The 18,659-nt window shown below is 34.5% G+C and overlaps 2 protein-coding genes across 2 annotated transcripts; both read left to right on the forward strand.

Moving 5' to 3' along the window:
- Window positions 1-331: 331 nt before the first annotated feature.
- Window positions 332-4,180, forward strand: LOC117326031 (pheromone-processing carboxypeptidase KEX1-like). Its single transcript, XM_033882615.1, has 4 exons — window positions 332-631; window positions 1,376-1,429; window positions 2,412-2,727; window positions 3,104-4,180. Exons 1-4 carry the CDS (start codon window positions 556-558, stop codon window positions 3,282-3,284), a joined length of 627 nt encoding a protein of 208 aa, XP_033738506.1. The 5' UTR covers window positions 332-555; the 3' UTR covers window positions 3,285-4,180.
- A 9,255-nt stretch (window positions 4,181-13,435) lies between these two features.
- LOC117326032 lies at window positions 13,436-15,514 on the forward strand. The gene is made up of 2 exons (XM_033882616.1): window positions 13,436-13,576; window positions 14,331-15,514. Exons 1-2 carry the CDS (start codon window positions 13,570-13,572, stop codon window positions 14,717-14,719), a joined length of 396 nt encoding a protein of 131 aa, XP_033738507.1. The 5' UTR covers window positions 13,436-13,569; the 3' UTR covers window positions 14,720-15,514.
- The last annotated feature ends 3,145 nt before the right edge of the window (window positions 15,515-18,659 follow it).

An 18,659-nucleotide genomic window follows, 5' to 3' on the forward strand; every position in this document is an offset into this window, starting at 1 on the left:
GTGTCCAGCGGTTTTTAATATCGATTCACGTGAACGTTTCTGCATGTTTGCTTTGTTTTAAATGTACATATCTTTCTAGGTCGTAAAATAGATATCAGGAACACACGAAATTCATTATACCTATTGTATATCATGCTTATCGTTGGTTTTATTAAAGAGAATTGTTATTATTCAAAGTTATAGTCAAGCAGTGTATGATAAAAGCTATATGGGACACTCTAAAATTATCAACCAGACACTGTTGTAAAGGACACCGTCATCACGTTTTTGGCACAGAGCCAATTTCGGGTCCAATGAAAATGATTTGCTTTTTCTGTTATCTTTGTAAACTGGGTATATGTTAATATAGGTCTACACTGGTATCTATATATAGAGTTAAATCATGACTGGTATACAAGACGGAGGTAACCAGAGCGTGAAAATAATCAATACCTCCTGCTATTGAGTCAGAGTGGTGTGTTTATATTGGATCGACTGGAGGGTACGAACCACATAGAGGATCGCTATAACGGGGTAGAACTACATGCAAGCCTAGTACTGGTACCTATAGCGGATATGAAGTCTGTACGAATATTGACCCTAGTGGGGCTGGCCCTCCTTTGTATGATGCTCACTGTCCAGGCAGATGATGGTAAGCATTCGAGTATATTTTTTATCTGAAATATTTGTTTTGTTTATCTTTACCGACTACTGGTATTGATAAATTATCCAAAATACTTGTTGCAGTATTTTTTACTTCAGTGTTGATGGAAGAAAGTATGCTTTAAAACAACGATTGAAGGGGCTTGATGTGTATCATCTGGTCATTCCATTTTTTTATTATTATTATTTTTTTTTTAATATATATATTTTTATGAACTATAGGTTATTCAATTTTATCATTACAGTAAAATACATAATAATATTCAATCTTATTTATTTTGTTTTATTCATTTTATTTTTATAGCTAAAGCAATAAAACTATCACTATTTTATTTTGATAGCTAAAGCAATAAAAAAAATCATATTTTATTTTGATAGCTAAAGCAATAAAAATATCACATTTTATTTTGATAGCAAAAGCAATACAGATATCACGTTTTATTTTGATAGCTAAAACAATAAAAATATCAGTTTATTTCGATAACTATGACAATGAAAATATCACATTTTATTTTGGATTTCGCTTCAATACCATCGTTATTTAAAATTCTTTAAAATTGTCTCGTTGATAATTTAGTATTAAATAGTTCTCCAGTTTACAAAGGTATGGGAGGCTTGTGCAAAGTGACACGACCAATTACCATTGTACCTGTCAGTGTACGATTAGGCTCTAACCTAAAATGGCTGTCTGGTGTAAGAAACTTAGATACAATTTTCCTGTTTTTAATTGAAGGTGACAACAGTGATGAGAACACGAGTGATAAACCACGCCATCCTTCCGGAGATGGTATGTACACTTGCCTGATATTTTCACTTCATTTATTTAAGCGTACATGTATATCGAGATTAGGAAAATGTCGTTTTAATATACTTATACATTTTCTTTGTGTTCGTTCAGCACACATCTGGATATGGATACATTAGTACAAGTTTTATGATAATTGACTTCGATTGTTTTATAATATAATGACAATTTCTTGTTATTGCAATCCAGTAAACCGCAGAAAGCCATTTAAAGACGGGTTCATCACAAATAACATTCGACTTGAAGCTGACCGATATGCTATAACACAAAATACAGAATTTGAAAATGTCTGTTCTAATTATTCCATATCTATATCTTGAGAAATGGGTAGAAAGTATAACTCTTTTCCTCCGTGTGTTTCGTGAAATGCATATGCATTGTTTCATTCCAGACATATGTGGCACGGTCAAACACCTCCAAGACTATATTCAATGTTTATCCAGTATTCAACAATATTATTTATTTTACATTATTATATTAAAGATATCTTACATAAGGTTTATAAGATAGGCTATATGTTTTATAAGATATCTTATAAAGTAAATTAAATATGTTATATAATTATTAAAATATCTTATATAATTCGGTTGATTACTGGATCAACATTGCTCCATGAATAAACGAACGCAAATTTGGCTTGCCATAGTAACCTATCCCAAAGCTTTGTACTTTAACTTAGTCTCTCATCCTGTAATATAATCTAATAACAACATGATACATCCCGGAGGTCAACCTACAAGACCTATTTCTTAATTCAATTAGACATATTGGTATCAGAACTTCAGCTCCCCGGTCAATGTCGCGTTCTTTGTCCTATAACCAAACATATTAATGATATCTTTTTAAACGTGTTATTCATGGGCAGTATGAACAAACAGCAAATCCGATAAACCTTAAAAAATAGCATGGACTATGTATTGGAGAGGGAACAAGTTGTACTTTCAATTGAAACAATTCATTTCAGATCATTTTGGCTACAAAGACGATGATGACGACGATGATTATGATAAGGATTGCGACGACGACGACGACGATTATAAAATGGGAGAAAAGGGAAGGATGGGAGATGACATGCACCACAAGAAAGGAGAAAAGGACCATGATGGGGATAGCAAGGAGGACGGTGATAAGGACCATAGTGGCGAAAGCAAGGAAGACAAAGATGAATACAACGAACACAGTAAACGCAAACAATGCCACCGCAAGAAAATCGCCAAGATCTTAATCATCGTCGGCGCTAGCATTGCTGTCATCGGTACAGGTGTCGGCTTGGCTATCTGGTGGGTACACGATAACATCCCTCATCTCGGTTTCCATGGGTGGTTGAACACATCACATAAATCTTTATTAGATCTAAATAGGAATTTTGTAAAAATCATTTATCGATTTTTACTTTTTTTTTTCTATTTGAGATTGCTGAATGAATAAGTGACCGAATGACAATTTACACCTGGACCATATTACAATGTGATTGTTAAAGAATAATATCTTATGTCGATATTTTAAACAAAATCACGAAATATTGCATGCATACCATTATTTATTATTTCAAATCTTTGTTCTATTATTCTTTAAGCTAAAAGAAACAAACTTCCTCGTGTTGACAAATGATGACAATTAAGTTTTGTAGTGTTAATGTCCCGTCTTTTTTCACAGTTGTGTGCGCCACAAACGTCAAAGGATGAGGAGCGTGAGCGAGTCCAAGACTAATCTGCACGTGCCAGGAGGCCGCGAGAATGTATATGTCGTCGCAGAAGTGCCCACCGCACCCGAAAAGAAACCGTCCGCACTCGACTTCCCCGTAGTCTCGCACGCTCCCCTCCCAGGAAAGGAGTAAAAACCAGACGGACAAATCACGTGCGTTACACAGGTGATAAAGCAAAACAAAAATATAAACAAAAACAAACAAAGCTGACACTTGTGCGTTGTTTGACAAGAACCTACGTTTACTAAGGAAGTGTTAAAACACGAGAGGCAGGATTGCAACCAGAATCGTGAATATACAAGTGGTACAAGAAATACAACAGGTGTTTAATGATTGTTTAGTTTGTTTAGAGACAGAAACACCCCTTCGAGGTATCTTATTGCACGTGATTTGTAGGGAAATGCAGAATATATTACATCATATATCATTCCCTCAACACCGCTATTTCTAGTTTCCATACTCTGTTTCTTAATTTCCGGTTATGTTTTGTTGTATTCATTTTCAACATTCCAGTTTTTACAGTAGCTATATTTTATTCAGAAAATATCAATAATTTCATTTTGTAGTCTTGCATATCCAATATTTTATATTCCAAATAATCACAAGCTCAGTAAGTACCACCTTATCATCAACAGCGCTTTGGTGTTTTACCATCCTCGTTACTCAATGGGATACGCTCGCTTTCGCTTCAAGTATTCGTTGACAGGCCTTTTATATGTATATTTTGGATGGAATATTTTGATTTTTGGTTTTCTTCGGGGTGTATATCCTTCCGCAAAGAACAACAGTCTACATACAGCATTAATATTAATGTCAGCGACATCAATTAAGGCTTTTGATAGGCCCGTTTGCTTTGATTTTTGACAGCTTTCTTGTTGCTTATAGTTCAAAAGGTTTCAACAGGCTAGAATCGTGTAGTTTTTTGTTGTTGTTTTTTTTTTCTCTCATTAAATATGCGTTTGTCCCCATGTCAATTCTTGTTTATTGTTGTTTTGAAATAAAAATCGTTAAGAGAGGTTTTTTTTTATTATTTGTGTTTGTCATTCCTTCCTGTATCTACTACACTTTCACGCATGACAGAACAGTTGTACTTTGCAGATTTGTTCATCATTCTGCATGATTCAAAGTCTTATTACTGGCGCTGATCGTGTGTCGTTTGTACAACAATCTGAGTTTTTGTTTCTATTCCTGTTATCTCTCTATATGTGTTGAACTTTGATTCACCTTTACGCGAACAGACATACTATAACATGTGAATACTAAAAATGGAAACGACAGTATGGGTGTTAATGTGTTAATAATTCATGACTTGTACACGAGCTAATTACCAACGCGCATTGTAAATGTGTATCGACAAGGTCTTTCGGTTCATCGAAGTGTTCTGGAATATATATCAAGCGTATATTGTATTGGGAAATGATCAAAAGAGACAAAACAGGGCTAGGGAAAATGTACTGATAATGTATATATGTGTAAATATTGGAATTCGTGACTAGAGTTCGAGCAGATACTATATATATATAAATAATACATAATTCATTCTTTGTAAAATAAGTTAGCTACAAGGAGTGTCGTGTGCAAATTAAGCTTGAGTAACACACTAATTAAATATCCTTAATAGGGACTATATTGATGTTAAATTCACCCGGTATAGAGAAGGACCCTCAAATCCTAACACAATTATTTTACACCATACCTCCATGCAGTTGTTACGGCATTCATACTTTGGATACCTGTTTGGTAGTCTTATGGGATTGCCGATATACGCCGATTACTAATAGTTGTGCATTAGGCATTATCATCGTTGTAGAAACAAACGCCACGCTCTATAGTGTTAGGTTACAAGGTCAATGACCAGTTCTGTACGGGTTATGTGACACCCATTGGTCGGCATTCTCAATCTATTAATTACAATTACAGTTACTGGAGTCCTATCGCCATAGGTACCAAACAGGTGGTAAATACGTCATTAATACCTAGATGTGGCAAAATAAGCGTTCATGAACCCCAACATGCTTTCGCTGTATATCTCATTATGTCAATCTTTAGGAATTATTATGACTTTTTGTTTAATTAAAGCGTATTTGTATCTTCCAATCTAGATTTTGATATTTGTTTCGACCTATTTTACTTTCCTCTGTCGTTTTCTAGGCATAAACACTCTAAACTCTTTAGAATCACTGATTAATCCTTTCGGAATACAACCTCGAGCACATAACACAAAATATCTTTATTTTACGTGTTGTAAGTAAAGGTGGAAAAAATAAGTGGTACTCTTATGCCTTCACTTCACAGACTTTGATGAAAGTTATAGAAACTGCACTTGAGATATGAAATAAGGTTAGACAGAATTATTTTAGTGTAATACTTCACTAAACGCTCTTACTACACAAAAGAAAGAAAGCTGTCTTTTTTATGGTAGAAAGGACGACTTGATATAGATTGTTTTATATATTTTCATCTCGAAGAACAAAAATTTTATGGGGCAAGTAGAAATTGCATTTGGGCAGATAAATTTCTGCTTTTCTTGGACAAGTGCTTTGAATTTTTTGTATGTAAGGAAAAGTTCAATCAAAAGAAATATTGTAAATTGTGTACACAACAATTTCCAACAAAACTCCAGCAATGGAATAGGCTCACTCGGGTACTATAGTAATCTGGCGACGATCCAGCGTAGTTAAATTGTTTTGGGTTTAAGTTTTCACATTTTTTGCTAAAGCTGAGGTAGGTGTAGGTGTGATGTCTCTGTTGTTTTACGAGGGCTGATTGATATGTCGTGAGCCTCATATTGAAGGATTTGAATTTTGCCGGACATATTGCATTATTTTTAACATAACCTCCTTCAGAATCTATATACTTTTGCTTCTATAACTTTGTCTTGGCTTGCATGTATGTTGTCATCATCGGGCTAAAAGTAGGTGCTTGAAATAGCTGTTTTCAGTTTTGGAAATAGATGCGAGTCTAATGGAGCGAAATCAGGTGAATAAGGTGGATGCTCAATCAATTTAAAACCACAGTCGTGAATGGCAGCCATGGCAATGACAGACTTGTGAACAGGAGCATTGACCTGATAGAATAACACATATGTAGTGAGCTTTCCGCTGCGCTTTTAGTTTAATATTTTCCCGTAACTGCCTCAGAAGTCAAGCATAGTATGTGTCATTGATTGTTTGTCCCTTTTGGAGATAATTTATCAGCAGAATACCATCTGTATCCCAGAAAACCGGGGCCGTAACCTTGCCAAATGACGGAACAGTCTTTGCTTTCTTTGGCAGGGGAGAGTCAGGGTGCTTCCATTGTTTCGATGGTTGTTTAGTCTCTGGGGTAAAATGATGGACCCATGTTTCATCCATAATGACAAATCTCTGAAGAATCTTCCTCAAAAAGCACGCGACAATATGCACCTAGTGTCATTCTGATCAACTGTCAGAAGTCTTGGTACCCATGGGGCCAAACGATTTCTCATTGCAAGATCCTCGGTCAGAATGGAATGTACTCCTGTGAGATTCCAACACTACTGGATATATATCTTTCTGTGACTCGTCTGTCAGTCATAACAATATCATGAATTTTATTGACCATTTCTGGGGTTGCAACATTGACAGGCCTTCCAGGATGGCATCTTCCTCAAGGCTCTGTCGGCCGCGCTTATATTCTGCCACCAACCTTTTCACTATAGCACATGGAGGGGCATTTTACCCTAGTGTTGCTACCATATCATTATGGATATCCTTAGGTGTTAAACTTTTTTATGCAAATATTGGGTCTCTGCTCTTTGACCGATTTTGTCCATTTTGCAAAAGCAGCTTGTCTTGTTTACTTGAGTGCTACCTCGTCGATATGAACTTACTAAATGAGACCAGTCCTTGGGTACACTGCCTTATATAGTCAGAGAATAGTACGACTTAAAAAGAACATCCTTGAGTACCTCCTTCAATATACAACATATCAATCATCCCTCGTATATGTATCTTCGTTTTGCATTTATGTACTAAATGTAAATAGTTTCGGATTTATTTTGGGGGATTTATAATTATAAGCAGGGACAATCTTTATATATATTTATCTGAAGAATCGCCGAGATGCGAAAAACCCGCTAAAGACGTGTTGTCGAGTTTTTATTTTTCTTTATGGTTGCTTCGTCCTTAGTGTTCATATTCAACTATTTTACTTTATATGGAATAATAAAAAAGGACTTTGCCGCTAGGCATGAAGAAGACTGAGAGGGCAGCAATTTCCAGCGGCGAAGTCTCGTTTTTGTAATTTTTTAAACCTTCGCAAGGACAGATTTCTTTAACTTATATACTATATATAATAGAGCTAAACTTGATAGAAATGTTCTTCGGAAGTATATTAACCTTATTTTTTGGAGCGAAATTTTAATTCATAAACAGGGGTAATAGTGAGTAGGGATAGGGTAGGGAATAGGGATTTCAAAAAGCTGGAACTTACTAGAGAATGGTCAAATGATTGTATCTTTAACAGGTAATTATCCTAATCTTTGAATGTAAATATGTATAGAGCTGATTAGAGGTGTGAGCACGAGTTGTAGTTAACTGGTAACTAGAATGAATGTAAGGTTTATCTGTAATTGTCATGATTTCAAATATTCCAAAATTAAGTTATTTAACTAAAACAAGCTTTTGGTTTTAATTGAGTAGTGATCGCGGTCCCTGGGATATTTATTGTAGCGTATACTCCCAAAATAAAGTTTGTTGATCATAGCTAATGGTCGAAGGGCAGACAACTCCAGTTGAGAGGTTCGCATCTTTTACTAACAGACAAACACAACAATACAACAAATTCACATTGACAAATTTATTGTCGTTGAAACTGGTAACTGAAACAGAACTACGATAGAAAAACATTGAATGGACCAGATTAATAACAGAGTACGGTTGTATTGATACAGAATTACTAGACCATTCGTGAAGTTCTTCATGGACTTGGTTCATATCAGATGACCAACCGAACTTCTCTGTAGCAGTCAGCCACGATACTTAATGGACAATTAACCGAATTGTTATACCTAAACTTAAAATGGTAGTTAATGATTAATTGATCAAACCACATGTACAGAAAAAGCGATGAAACCTTGACATCCGCATTTATCTTAAATAATACGTTTAAAATGTGAAACGATATAAATTCTTATTGAAACGTCACATACACCTTCTTTGTGAATTGTCCCTTTAATTAACAAATACAAAATATAGCATTATTACAAATATAATTAAATTGAAAGTAGTCAGAGGCAGTATTAGCACTATACATTTTTATCACAAAATTTCCTTGTGTTATTACCATGATTATGCGTGGATAGGTCGAACAATTTGACTGTAACAATATCAATATACACTATAGCTCTTTGTAAATGTTATACATTTCATATAAACAAAATAATGGCCAAATTAAAATTGCAGTTTTATGAATTGGTTTGGTGGTCTTTTGTTTATAATGCAGTTGAACGGTTACATTCCCTGAAACGCTCCCAGGACTGGGGATTGTTAGGGAAAAGGTTGTTCAAAAGACACATAAAATATTAACACATTTCAAGAACAATTTTAAGTCAGACATAGTAAAATGTAGACTGACCACATCCTTGGTACCTCCTCCTAAACTACTCCTTAACAGAATGTCTTTTAAAACGCAGCATACCATTAATGAATATTCCATTTACAGAATTCAGAGAATCGGACAAAGAAAATGGATTTACCGAGAATGTGGTTTCTTTTAAGCGGATGTGTGTATTTATATGTACACTTAATCAGCAATCTGCAGGTGTAAGATCATATTTAAAAAGTTCAAAAGGCTAATCACTTCCCATAGTTACATATACACACAAATAACGGTCTCATGCAAAATATTAATTGAGGATAAAAGTAGTTGACTTGATTTTCACTGGTTCTAACGAATCATGTCTAGACATGTAGTAATCACTTTTTTGTGGAGCATGAGCATTATTTTTTTTGAACCAAGCTTATACTGATTTTCCTGTTTAAAAAAAAGTAAGGCAGAACTTTGATAAACTTGTAATATGTTCACTTGTTAATTCCAAAAAGACATTTTATATATAAAAAAAAAAAAAAACTGTTGTTTGTGAATGCCCAGTGATTTGCCCCCAAATGCTAAAAACTCAGAGAGCTGGTCAAGCTACCATAGTTCCGGTGTACTGGACTACCACTACCCTTCAGTAAAGTAATATCAAACGAAAGAATGGCTATTCATAGGCCACGTCGTCGACAAACGCAGCAAACATGAAACTGAAAATAATACCCAATGTTTGTTTTGTAAATAGTTTATATATTAGTTTGTGATTGTAATAACAATATGGATCTAGTCAGTCAAAGATATCTGGTATAAATGTATAAAAGTGTATATGTCAGATTTACTGAGCGCAGCTGTGTTTCACAATTTATTTAGTCATCATACAAACTGGATTTACATTACTATGAACTTTTAAGGCAACCGTATTAGGCGGCACAGAAGTAGATGTTACCTTAGTCTTATGTCTTGTCTGGTGCACAGGCATACATGTACAATGCTAAAAGAGACTACCATACAAGGTATCAATATATTTGAAGGACTGTCTGAGGCGGTTTTCAATACATGTTTTAGCCTTATTTAATTTCTGATGCCTAGGCATAGATCGACTACTACAACAGATTAGCATATCAATTATCCAACATTATTTGAAGGACTGTCTGAGGCACCTTTCAAAATCTATGTGGGACAGACTTGTTTTGTTTAATTTTGATTCTAGAATCCATTGCATAAGTCATTTTATTGTCTTACTCTTTGTTGTACACGTACTTATTAGTTTAGTAGAATTTTAGTCCACACAACTTATTCTGGCTGGGACACTTGAAAGAAAGTTTCATTTCAAGTTTGTGGCGTTTTATTAGTAAGAAACCCCCATCTTTTTTGGTTTGTTAACAAATAACTGGCATTTTAATGAATGCTCAATTTTCGACAACGAAAGTGTTTGTTGTTTTATTGCCAAAAAACATAGCAGAATTATTGTAGAATTAATGTATGTTCCATCATGTAAAATACGATGGTATAATTGGATTTATGTAAAACATAAAGTAATTTATATCATCTATTTAATATGTAATTATTTGAGTTTCCGGACTGATAAAGTAGTCTGGTTTTGTTATTAGTTAAGTGTGGTATTTGATATAGTTTCCGGATTGATAAGATTTTCCGTTTCGGCTTTTAGTATCTCCCAGAATGGATAGTCACGTGATGTTTTGATTTGGATGATCACGTGACTACTACAGAACATTTTCACTGGCAGGAAGAATTGGTTTATCCAAGTATTTTGCTAATACCCACCTCCTCCCCTGCTTTAATGTCCTCCTAAAATTAGGATGTGGGGTGGATTGCATTTCATATTATAGTTTTACTATCTTAATGAAAAATATTATTTGTATTTATAGGTCTATTGATGTTATTGTTTTACTTGTGTGTATAATGTAAAAGCTTACTTACATGTATATGGGGCGTTTTATTAGTAAGAAACCCCCATCTGTTTTGGTTTGTTAACAAATAACTGGTATTCTAATCAATGCTCAATTTTCGACAACCAAAGTGTTTGTTGTTTTATTGTCAAAAAACAGCTGAGTTATTGTGGGATTAATGTATGTTCCAACATGTCAAATACGATGGTATAATACCTGGTATAAAAACAGCAGAGTTATTGTGGGATTAATGTATGTTCCAACATGTCAATACCTGTATTGGTTAATCACTTGATTGATATAGGTTTATACTAGTCAGCTTCCAACATTGATACTTACCTTGGATGTACAATTATCAAACTGACCAGTAACATAACCACGTTCAGAAGGGTGTTATTTCGTAAAAGGGCGTTCGTTGCTTAAAAACACAATAAATGATGCTCATGACTAGATAGAGGAGATGTTGAGAGAGTATTGTGCGAAAGACACACAAGATAGCAAAAGGTTTAGATGGGTATTGATAGTTAAATAAGTAATACCAAAATAAATTGGTTCGTCCTTCTAGGACTCGTCAGTGGTACTAGGGACATCGTACAGCTATTCCGTCCTTCTAGGACTCGTCGGAAATGTAAGGGACATCATACAGCTGTTTCGTTTTTCAAGGACTCGTCGGTGGTACTATGGACATCATACAGATGGTTGGTCCTTCTAGGATTGGTCAGTGGTACTAGGGACATCATACGTCCTTCTAGAACTCGTCAATGATGCCAGGGGCTAAAGTGTGACGGAGAAAAGTGAAAATATGTAGAAAGAAATATAAAAATATAGATGTGATGGCGTAACATCCCACAATTAAACAAATGTTCAATTATCTTAAAACAGTTTCGATACCTAAAGCCGATGTTCATCATCGCTATCTTTCTGTAAACCTACTCCTTCAATTATTATTCCATTTATAGAAATTCACAGAATTCGACAAAGAACAGGCTTTACCAGAAATTCATTCTTTAAAAAGAAGTTGTGTATCTGTATACACACCAAATCAGAAATGACAGGTTTTAATTTTTTTTTTTTTTTTAAAGTTTAAAAGTTTAAAAGTCAACGAACTTACAATAGTTACATGTACATATAGACACCCGTTGTGATAACCGTCCACCAACATACTTAGAATACAAAATGGCAGGTATGTATTTTTTTATAATACCATCATTTAAATGAATGTTGGCATATATCTACATCAGTATTTATCAGATTGAATTCTGCAATGATATGCACCTAAAATAATTAATCTTACCAAAAACTTGCATAACTTATGACCAAAAATGACTGTCTTGTGTAGCATAGTGATATACAATGTTAATTCATTTTACAAATGATATCTTTAACTGACAGTAATCTAAAACCCAAAATTACGGCCTTGTCTTCATGCTTTACATGAATTGAAGATAAAAGTAGTTGATTTGATTTTTACTGGTTCTAACGACTCGTGTCTGGGATTAACCAATCACGTTTTCGGAGCATGGGCACATTATTTCTTTTGAACAAAGCTAATAATGATTTTCCTGTTTAAAAAAGGAGAGGCGGACCTTCGATAAACTCGTAATATGTTAACTTGTTAAATTTAAAGGGATGCTTGTATGATAAACCCAATGCTGACAATTTAAAGATCACTATTTATAAGAAAAATATAATACGAGAAAGATAACTTATGATCGAGTGAAAACATAATTAAACTGTGTAATGATTTCATGAAATCTTAATTTAACTCCGACTTTATGAGGACTGTTATAATTACAAGTGTAATTTGATGGTTTAACAGGAACAACATAGATAACATGACAATGTAAACTTAATATTAAATCAAACTAGAACACAGGCCTGTCTTCCTCAGTTTTAATGACTTATTTATCAATAAGCAAGTCTGAAGTATGATATTTTCGTATTGGATGTTGTATTTGTAAATTTTGTAACTTATAGTTGGATTAAGGATTTTCACAATCAGGAGTTAGAACTTGGATCTAACCGATATGTCAATGTAGCAATGAAAAATGCAATGCAGTCCATCATCAAGTAAATTACTGTCTATGCAATCGGTTTGTTTAAGAGACAATAAAACCAATTTCATATGTGGATGGAAACTTGTCATGATTTTAATTAGCTTTTTGTAGTATACCAATCATAGTTTACATTTTTGCATGCATATCATAATACATTTATGAGTTATTTGCTTAACGAAACAAATCCATGACCAGGCTATGCTATGTAACCTGATATATATTTATGCCATATTACCTAGAAACTGACAGACAAATCTTTTTCATGTCATAGACATCACTGTGTTATTTACTGTTCTATTTTGGAAATTCACAGAATTCTAAACTGAAACCACATTGCTATTTATACACCCACGTCATCAACCCCGACTGTGAGTGAACTGAAACATGACGATTGTTCTATTTTTAGAAATTCACTGAAATCTGATAAAGGAACTCCCCTTGTCAAAGCAGAGGCAGCTTTAAATAGCCGAAAATTTACAGTTTAAAATGTACACAATCATAGTCTACACCAGCCACCGTTATACTCTGACAACCTTAGAAATACCTTGATTTCCGTAAACATGATCACATTAATTTAACATCTTAACTGTTGAACAGTTCTGACACGGACAAGATTGTTATAAAATAATGCACTAATGGTTCTTTGACCTTGACCTTGAAAGGTACGTTATTTTCTTTAAACTGAAACCACATTGCTATTGATTCTTCCACGAACTGAAACAATTGCTGACAAATGCTCTATATTTAAAATTCACGGAAATCTAATAATGAAAATCCCCTTTTCACAGCGGAAGCAGCTTTAAATAAACCGAAAATTTACGGTTTAAAATGTATATTTTCATAATTACATGTACACAATCATAGCCTTACCAGCCGCCATCATACTGGGACATCAAAATGACTGGTAAGTATAATTATATTACCAAACGAATATTTCTGGTATATATGTACATTGTATTGATGGACTCACTGATATTCTATTTACATTCCACAGCAAACGATCACTTCCGTGTAAATTTGTATTTTATAAACAGCTCCCTAACCTTAAAAATGTCTTAATTTCCGTAAACATGATCCCATTTACATCTTAACTGTTGAACAGTTGTGACCCGGACGCGATTGTATTACAATTTTGCATTCGTTGATTGTTTGACTTTGAGTGGCCGGGTGGTACAGTGGTAACACACTTGCATTTCACCTAGGTTACCGGTGTTCGATTTCCAAATCAGACGTGAAAAGGTTTGGGGTCATAACTAGTTTCGCAATTGTTGTAAAATAAATAAAGTTTACATTACATTTGACCTAGAAATAAAGGTCACGGTAACCCTTACAAAGACGGTGGATGGCGCAAGTTCAAGCTGTTAACCAAAATATCAGTAATTGTTGAAACGTTATCCCCCAGACAAGATTTATCAAAACAATGACAAAGAAGACGGAAACATCAAGAACAGTACAAGAGCAAAATCATCTTCTTTCCAATTAGAGACACAGCAAAACAATGACAAAGAAGACGGAAACATCAAGAACAGTACTAGAGCAAAATCATCTTCTTTCCAATTAGAGACACAGCAACAAAATAATAAATAATATATGATAGGTGAGCACATGTGATTTATTACAATGGGAAATTATCTTGTTTAATTGAAAATTGGTTTCAGACGATAAGAAGACGTATTACCACCACACAACTAAGGACGGAGCCGCAAAAATATTACAGTCAGGGTACATCAAGCAATCAACTGATACGAAAACAGATGCTAAGCATGGTCCCGGTACTTACCTTACCAGAATGGGCCCAGACAAGTCCCAGAAAGATATAGCAAAGAATAACTACGACGGACTCAACAATCAATTCGCAGATAAAATGCTGAGGGATGGTAAAACAGACGTTACCATAGCCATTGATCTGCCCAGCACTAAGGTTACCAGGGCAAAGTCACCTCGCGACATTTATGTGTCGCCGGGAGATGTTACCATCAATGACAAAAATCCAAGGGTTTATGTGAGGGATAAGGATGGAAAGGCTCGGGAGTTCAAACCCAAGTAGAAAATGAAACCCTCGAGTACTGGTACACACGATTCTTTCGTGTTTGCTTTGAAATAAATGCTAAATTTTCTCTCCCTAAATTCTATCAAAATGAAATCTTGATATCTGAAAGGCGAACATTGTTTTCTAATCAAGCAAAAGTGTGGAAAGAAGCCTAATTCTTAAGGCTTAATTCGACTCAAGCTTTATCTGGACTGTTATTATTAAAAGTGTAATTTAATGGCTTACAAAGGACAGCATGAAAACAATATGATAATGTATAGATAATACTAAATCGAACTTGATACAGGCCTGTCTTCCTCAGTTCTAATGAATGTTTAATAAATAAACAGGTATGAAGTGTGATCTTTGTGTTAGATGACGACATGATATTTGTAAAACTAAAAGTTGGATTAAAGATTTCCACAAGCTGGAGATAGAACTTGGATCTAACCGATTGGTCAATGTAGAAATGAAAAAAAAAGCAATGCAATTCATCATCAATTGGATTACAGGTTGTATTTTTTTCTCGACCATAAGAACTTACCGTCTAAAAAATATCTGAGAAAATTTATAAGCTGGTATCATCTTTAAATATGAATTCAATAATAGAAAAAATTCTTTTGATAGATATTTCAAAATTCAATGGATTATGTACATATGCTCTCTCTAATTTACGATGTAATGACATGATTAGTTATATCTTTGGTTGAATAATAGCCCGAAAAACCTTTATGTTATTATTTTATTGTCCAGACAATTGAATCTTCACAATCAGTTTCTTTAAACGACAATAAAACTAATTTCGTATTTGGATGGAAACTTGTCATGTTTTAAGGTAGACCGACCCTTCGGGTTTCCTCTGATAGATCTCCTTAATTTTATTTTTATTTCAATGTTAATTATGCTCTTATCACAAAAAGCACATAAAAAACATATGTCACCACGTTCGTTTTACTACCAGGGCCACATAAAGATACGTATTAATTAATAGCTGAACCATATTTTTAAGGATTTTGGTAGATTTTATCTTTCCCCGATAATATTCACCTCAAGCATAAAAAGGAGTTTATATCCTATTTATATCATCAGTATGAGCAATATCATTCATAATTATCAAAAAAGAGAAGATTCTTTGGGTGGTTAACAAAATATGGCTATTTTTATACGAAAAACCTGTTATTTTTAGTGAAAAATTGATTTAAAAAATACACGTTTATTTTTTTCCTGAAAAAATGAACAGAAAAATTACCCCCTTTTTTTTGCTTAATTAAAAATTTCATATGTATGCTTTAAGAGAAAAAAATAAAAATAACACCTCACCATATTACTTTTGACACTATGGCCGTTTACTTTGCTGGTACCCCGAAAACTTTTGCTTCAAGTATGGCTCAAATTACCAAATTAGAGCAGTTATTTTGGAATCTGAGATTGATGAATTTTTTTGTTAAATCTTTACCATTTTCTTTCATAAATTATATTGTAATCTATGTTACTGGTGCTTTCTTTTTTTCTAAAAGAATTTTATTTGTTTGATTTCCCAAACGCAATTAACATTTTCCGGATATTTTCCTCTTTTCCGGATGAAAATTACAACATTACACTAACGGTCCTTCAGACGCTTTCTTCTAATACGCCATGTCAAACGAAGCGTATCGGTGATACAGAATGCCAGAATATGCACAATATGAGCTTCATTTGCAGCGCTAAACAAGGTTGCTCGAGTGTCGAGCGTTCCAACCTATGCGATAATGTAATTTGAATTAAGGCAAAGCCTTAGAAGAGCGCAGCTATGACAGTAATCACTCACCGTAACATGTATATGTAGCAAGGGATGTTATCGTGTATGTACTGATAGGTTAAGCTGACAGGGTTAAGCTTAACGCTAACTATATGCCATGCCTATATGTCGTGTCTGTACTATGTGTACCTGTGTCACCTTGACCTTTGCTAGTCCTCTGTTCACGTGTGCTGTCTCTGGTCGATGTTTTTGTCGTGCATTGTTCGTAGTCGCTTGCTTTTTCGTCAGTGTCTGTCGTGCCTGTGTATCCTCTGTCGTGATTGGTCTTTATAGTTTTGTATTGTTAAACAGTGGGATAAATTCAGGGTGGTGTATCGTATACTGGGCAGTCTGATGGATTAATTTCCTGTGTGCTGTCACGTCTTTCTCGCTAGTACTAATGTAACGTTAGGGTATGTAGGGTCTTGGGTGGGTAGTACTAGTCTTGACTTTAAACATATTTTATTGTCTAAACAAGAACAATAGGATTAGGCACAAGTTATTATAACTTATGAAGCCTTCTCCACTCAACATGTTAATATTTACAAGTAATGACATAGGTATAATATATAGTAAATCATGTAACATTTAGGAGGAAAAATTGATAATTTAACATACAATGTACATTTACATAATAAAGAGATACAAGTATATATATTCAAAATCTTCTGCTGAACTTTATGAAAGACTGCACATATCCAAATACATAACTATTCACTTCCAAAGCCAAGTTTTCATTACCATATAATAACAAATTTAAATTTACATGTATATTTAAATCATTAAAATATTGGAACATTTCAGCACGAGCAGTAGCATATATTGGACATTCAAAAAAGAAATGATGCGCATTTTCACAAATGTTACTACAGTTTACACAAATAGAGTCCTCTGCCAAATTTACACGAAAGTATTAGTCGGGATGTTGGGTTTAGTTAGGTCGTACAGGTATGGATAGCTAGGCCTATGCTGCTGTCCGTTTATATGTAATTTCATGTTGTAAATGTTTATGTCATCGTTAATAAAGTGTTAATTGTAGTTCAAGGCGTTTGTTTTCTCTCTATACGACAGATACAAGTTACCCATCGAACCTGGGTTGTTGGTCCACAAGGGCGAGTCGGGTGCAGTTTAACGTACGCTCCTGTTACATATATACTACCACATTTTCAGATTTTAGACTTTTTTTTTAGGGAGGGGGGGGGGGGTTAATTTAAAAGAATGACACAAAAAAAAATGCTACAACACATTGTAACATAACTATGTATTACATCTAAACATCTATACATGAAAGTATATATGAAAATTCCTTAGACAGTATGTCTACAGAAAATTGAAATCCCATAGCCCAAGTCATTTTTCCACAGACCCATTTTGTAAACATATTGTTGAAAAGTAGCATTACTGTCACGCAAACGCTTGCATCATCCAGTAATAACACGCTATTATGGGTTAAAAAAACCTCTATTTTAAGCTCGGATTTCATATCATCATTTGTCAGAAAATATTGGAATGTTGTTTACATGAATTGTAATGTATGTCAGGACTCAAACTTTTCATAGCCATTGGGGCCAACACTGAGAAATTTTACATAGACCGACCAGGTTTTCTATAGCCTCTGGCCATCGGACCACCTTTACTTTCGAACACTGCAAGTTGAGTGACAGACTTGTTTATTGTTTGTCCTGATGTGAATTTCATTGTCTTTACTTTGCGTTGTTGGATTCCAAATGATCGTGCACTTAATAATGGCATCAGTATTCTACTGCCATATTTCTTTGCTACTAACAACGTAAAAGGGCAGACGATACAACAATATTTTCATATATATAACAGGAAAGCGAATTTAGTGCCGCCACAAGGGGTTAAACCCGCGACCCTCTGCTTACTGCTCCGTCGCTCTACCGACTGACTTAATGGAAATTCCCCCACCTGAAATCACTATGTACCCTATTTACAATTAAAACCTGCCTCACTATTCCTCACTTTTCAAACGTGTTCGCCCCGAACACACATTAACCCAGGTTTTATCCCCAACGAAGCCTCTCATTTTCATATAGCTTGCACTTGGAGTGGTCAACCGATGTAACAGAAAAGCAAGTAGTGTGCCTCCACCGTCATCGAACCGCGACCCCAGGCTTTACTCACCGGGTTCAATCGTACTGACCGGTCGCCGGTGCTTAC

Source organism: Pecten maximus, chromosome 4 (genome assembly GCF_902652985.1).
Source record: "Pecten maximus chromosome 4, xPecMax1.1, whole genome shotgun sequence".
Lineage (NCBI taxonomy): Eukaryota > Metazoa > Mollusca > Bivalvia > Pectinida > Pectinidae > Pecten > Pecten maximus.

Bases quoted from the DNA above. Each gene is read 5' to 3' on its own strand.
- LOC117326031 (XM_033882615.1), top strand. From the start codon at position 556: ATGAAGTCTGTACGAATATTGACCCTAGTGGGGCTGGCCCTCCTTTGT. The intron at 632-1,375 runs GTAAGCATTCGA...TTTTAATTGAAG, and splicing joins CACTGTCCAGGCAGATGATG to GTGACAACAGTGATGAGAAC. The intron at 1,430-2,411 runs GTATGTACACTT...AATTCATTTCAG, and splicing joins ACGCCATCCTTCCGGAGATG to ATCATTTTGGCTACAAAGAC.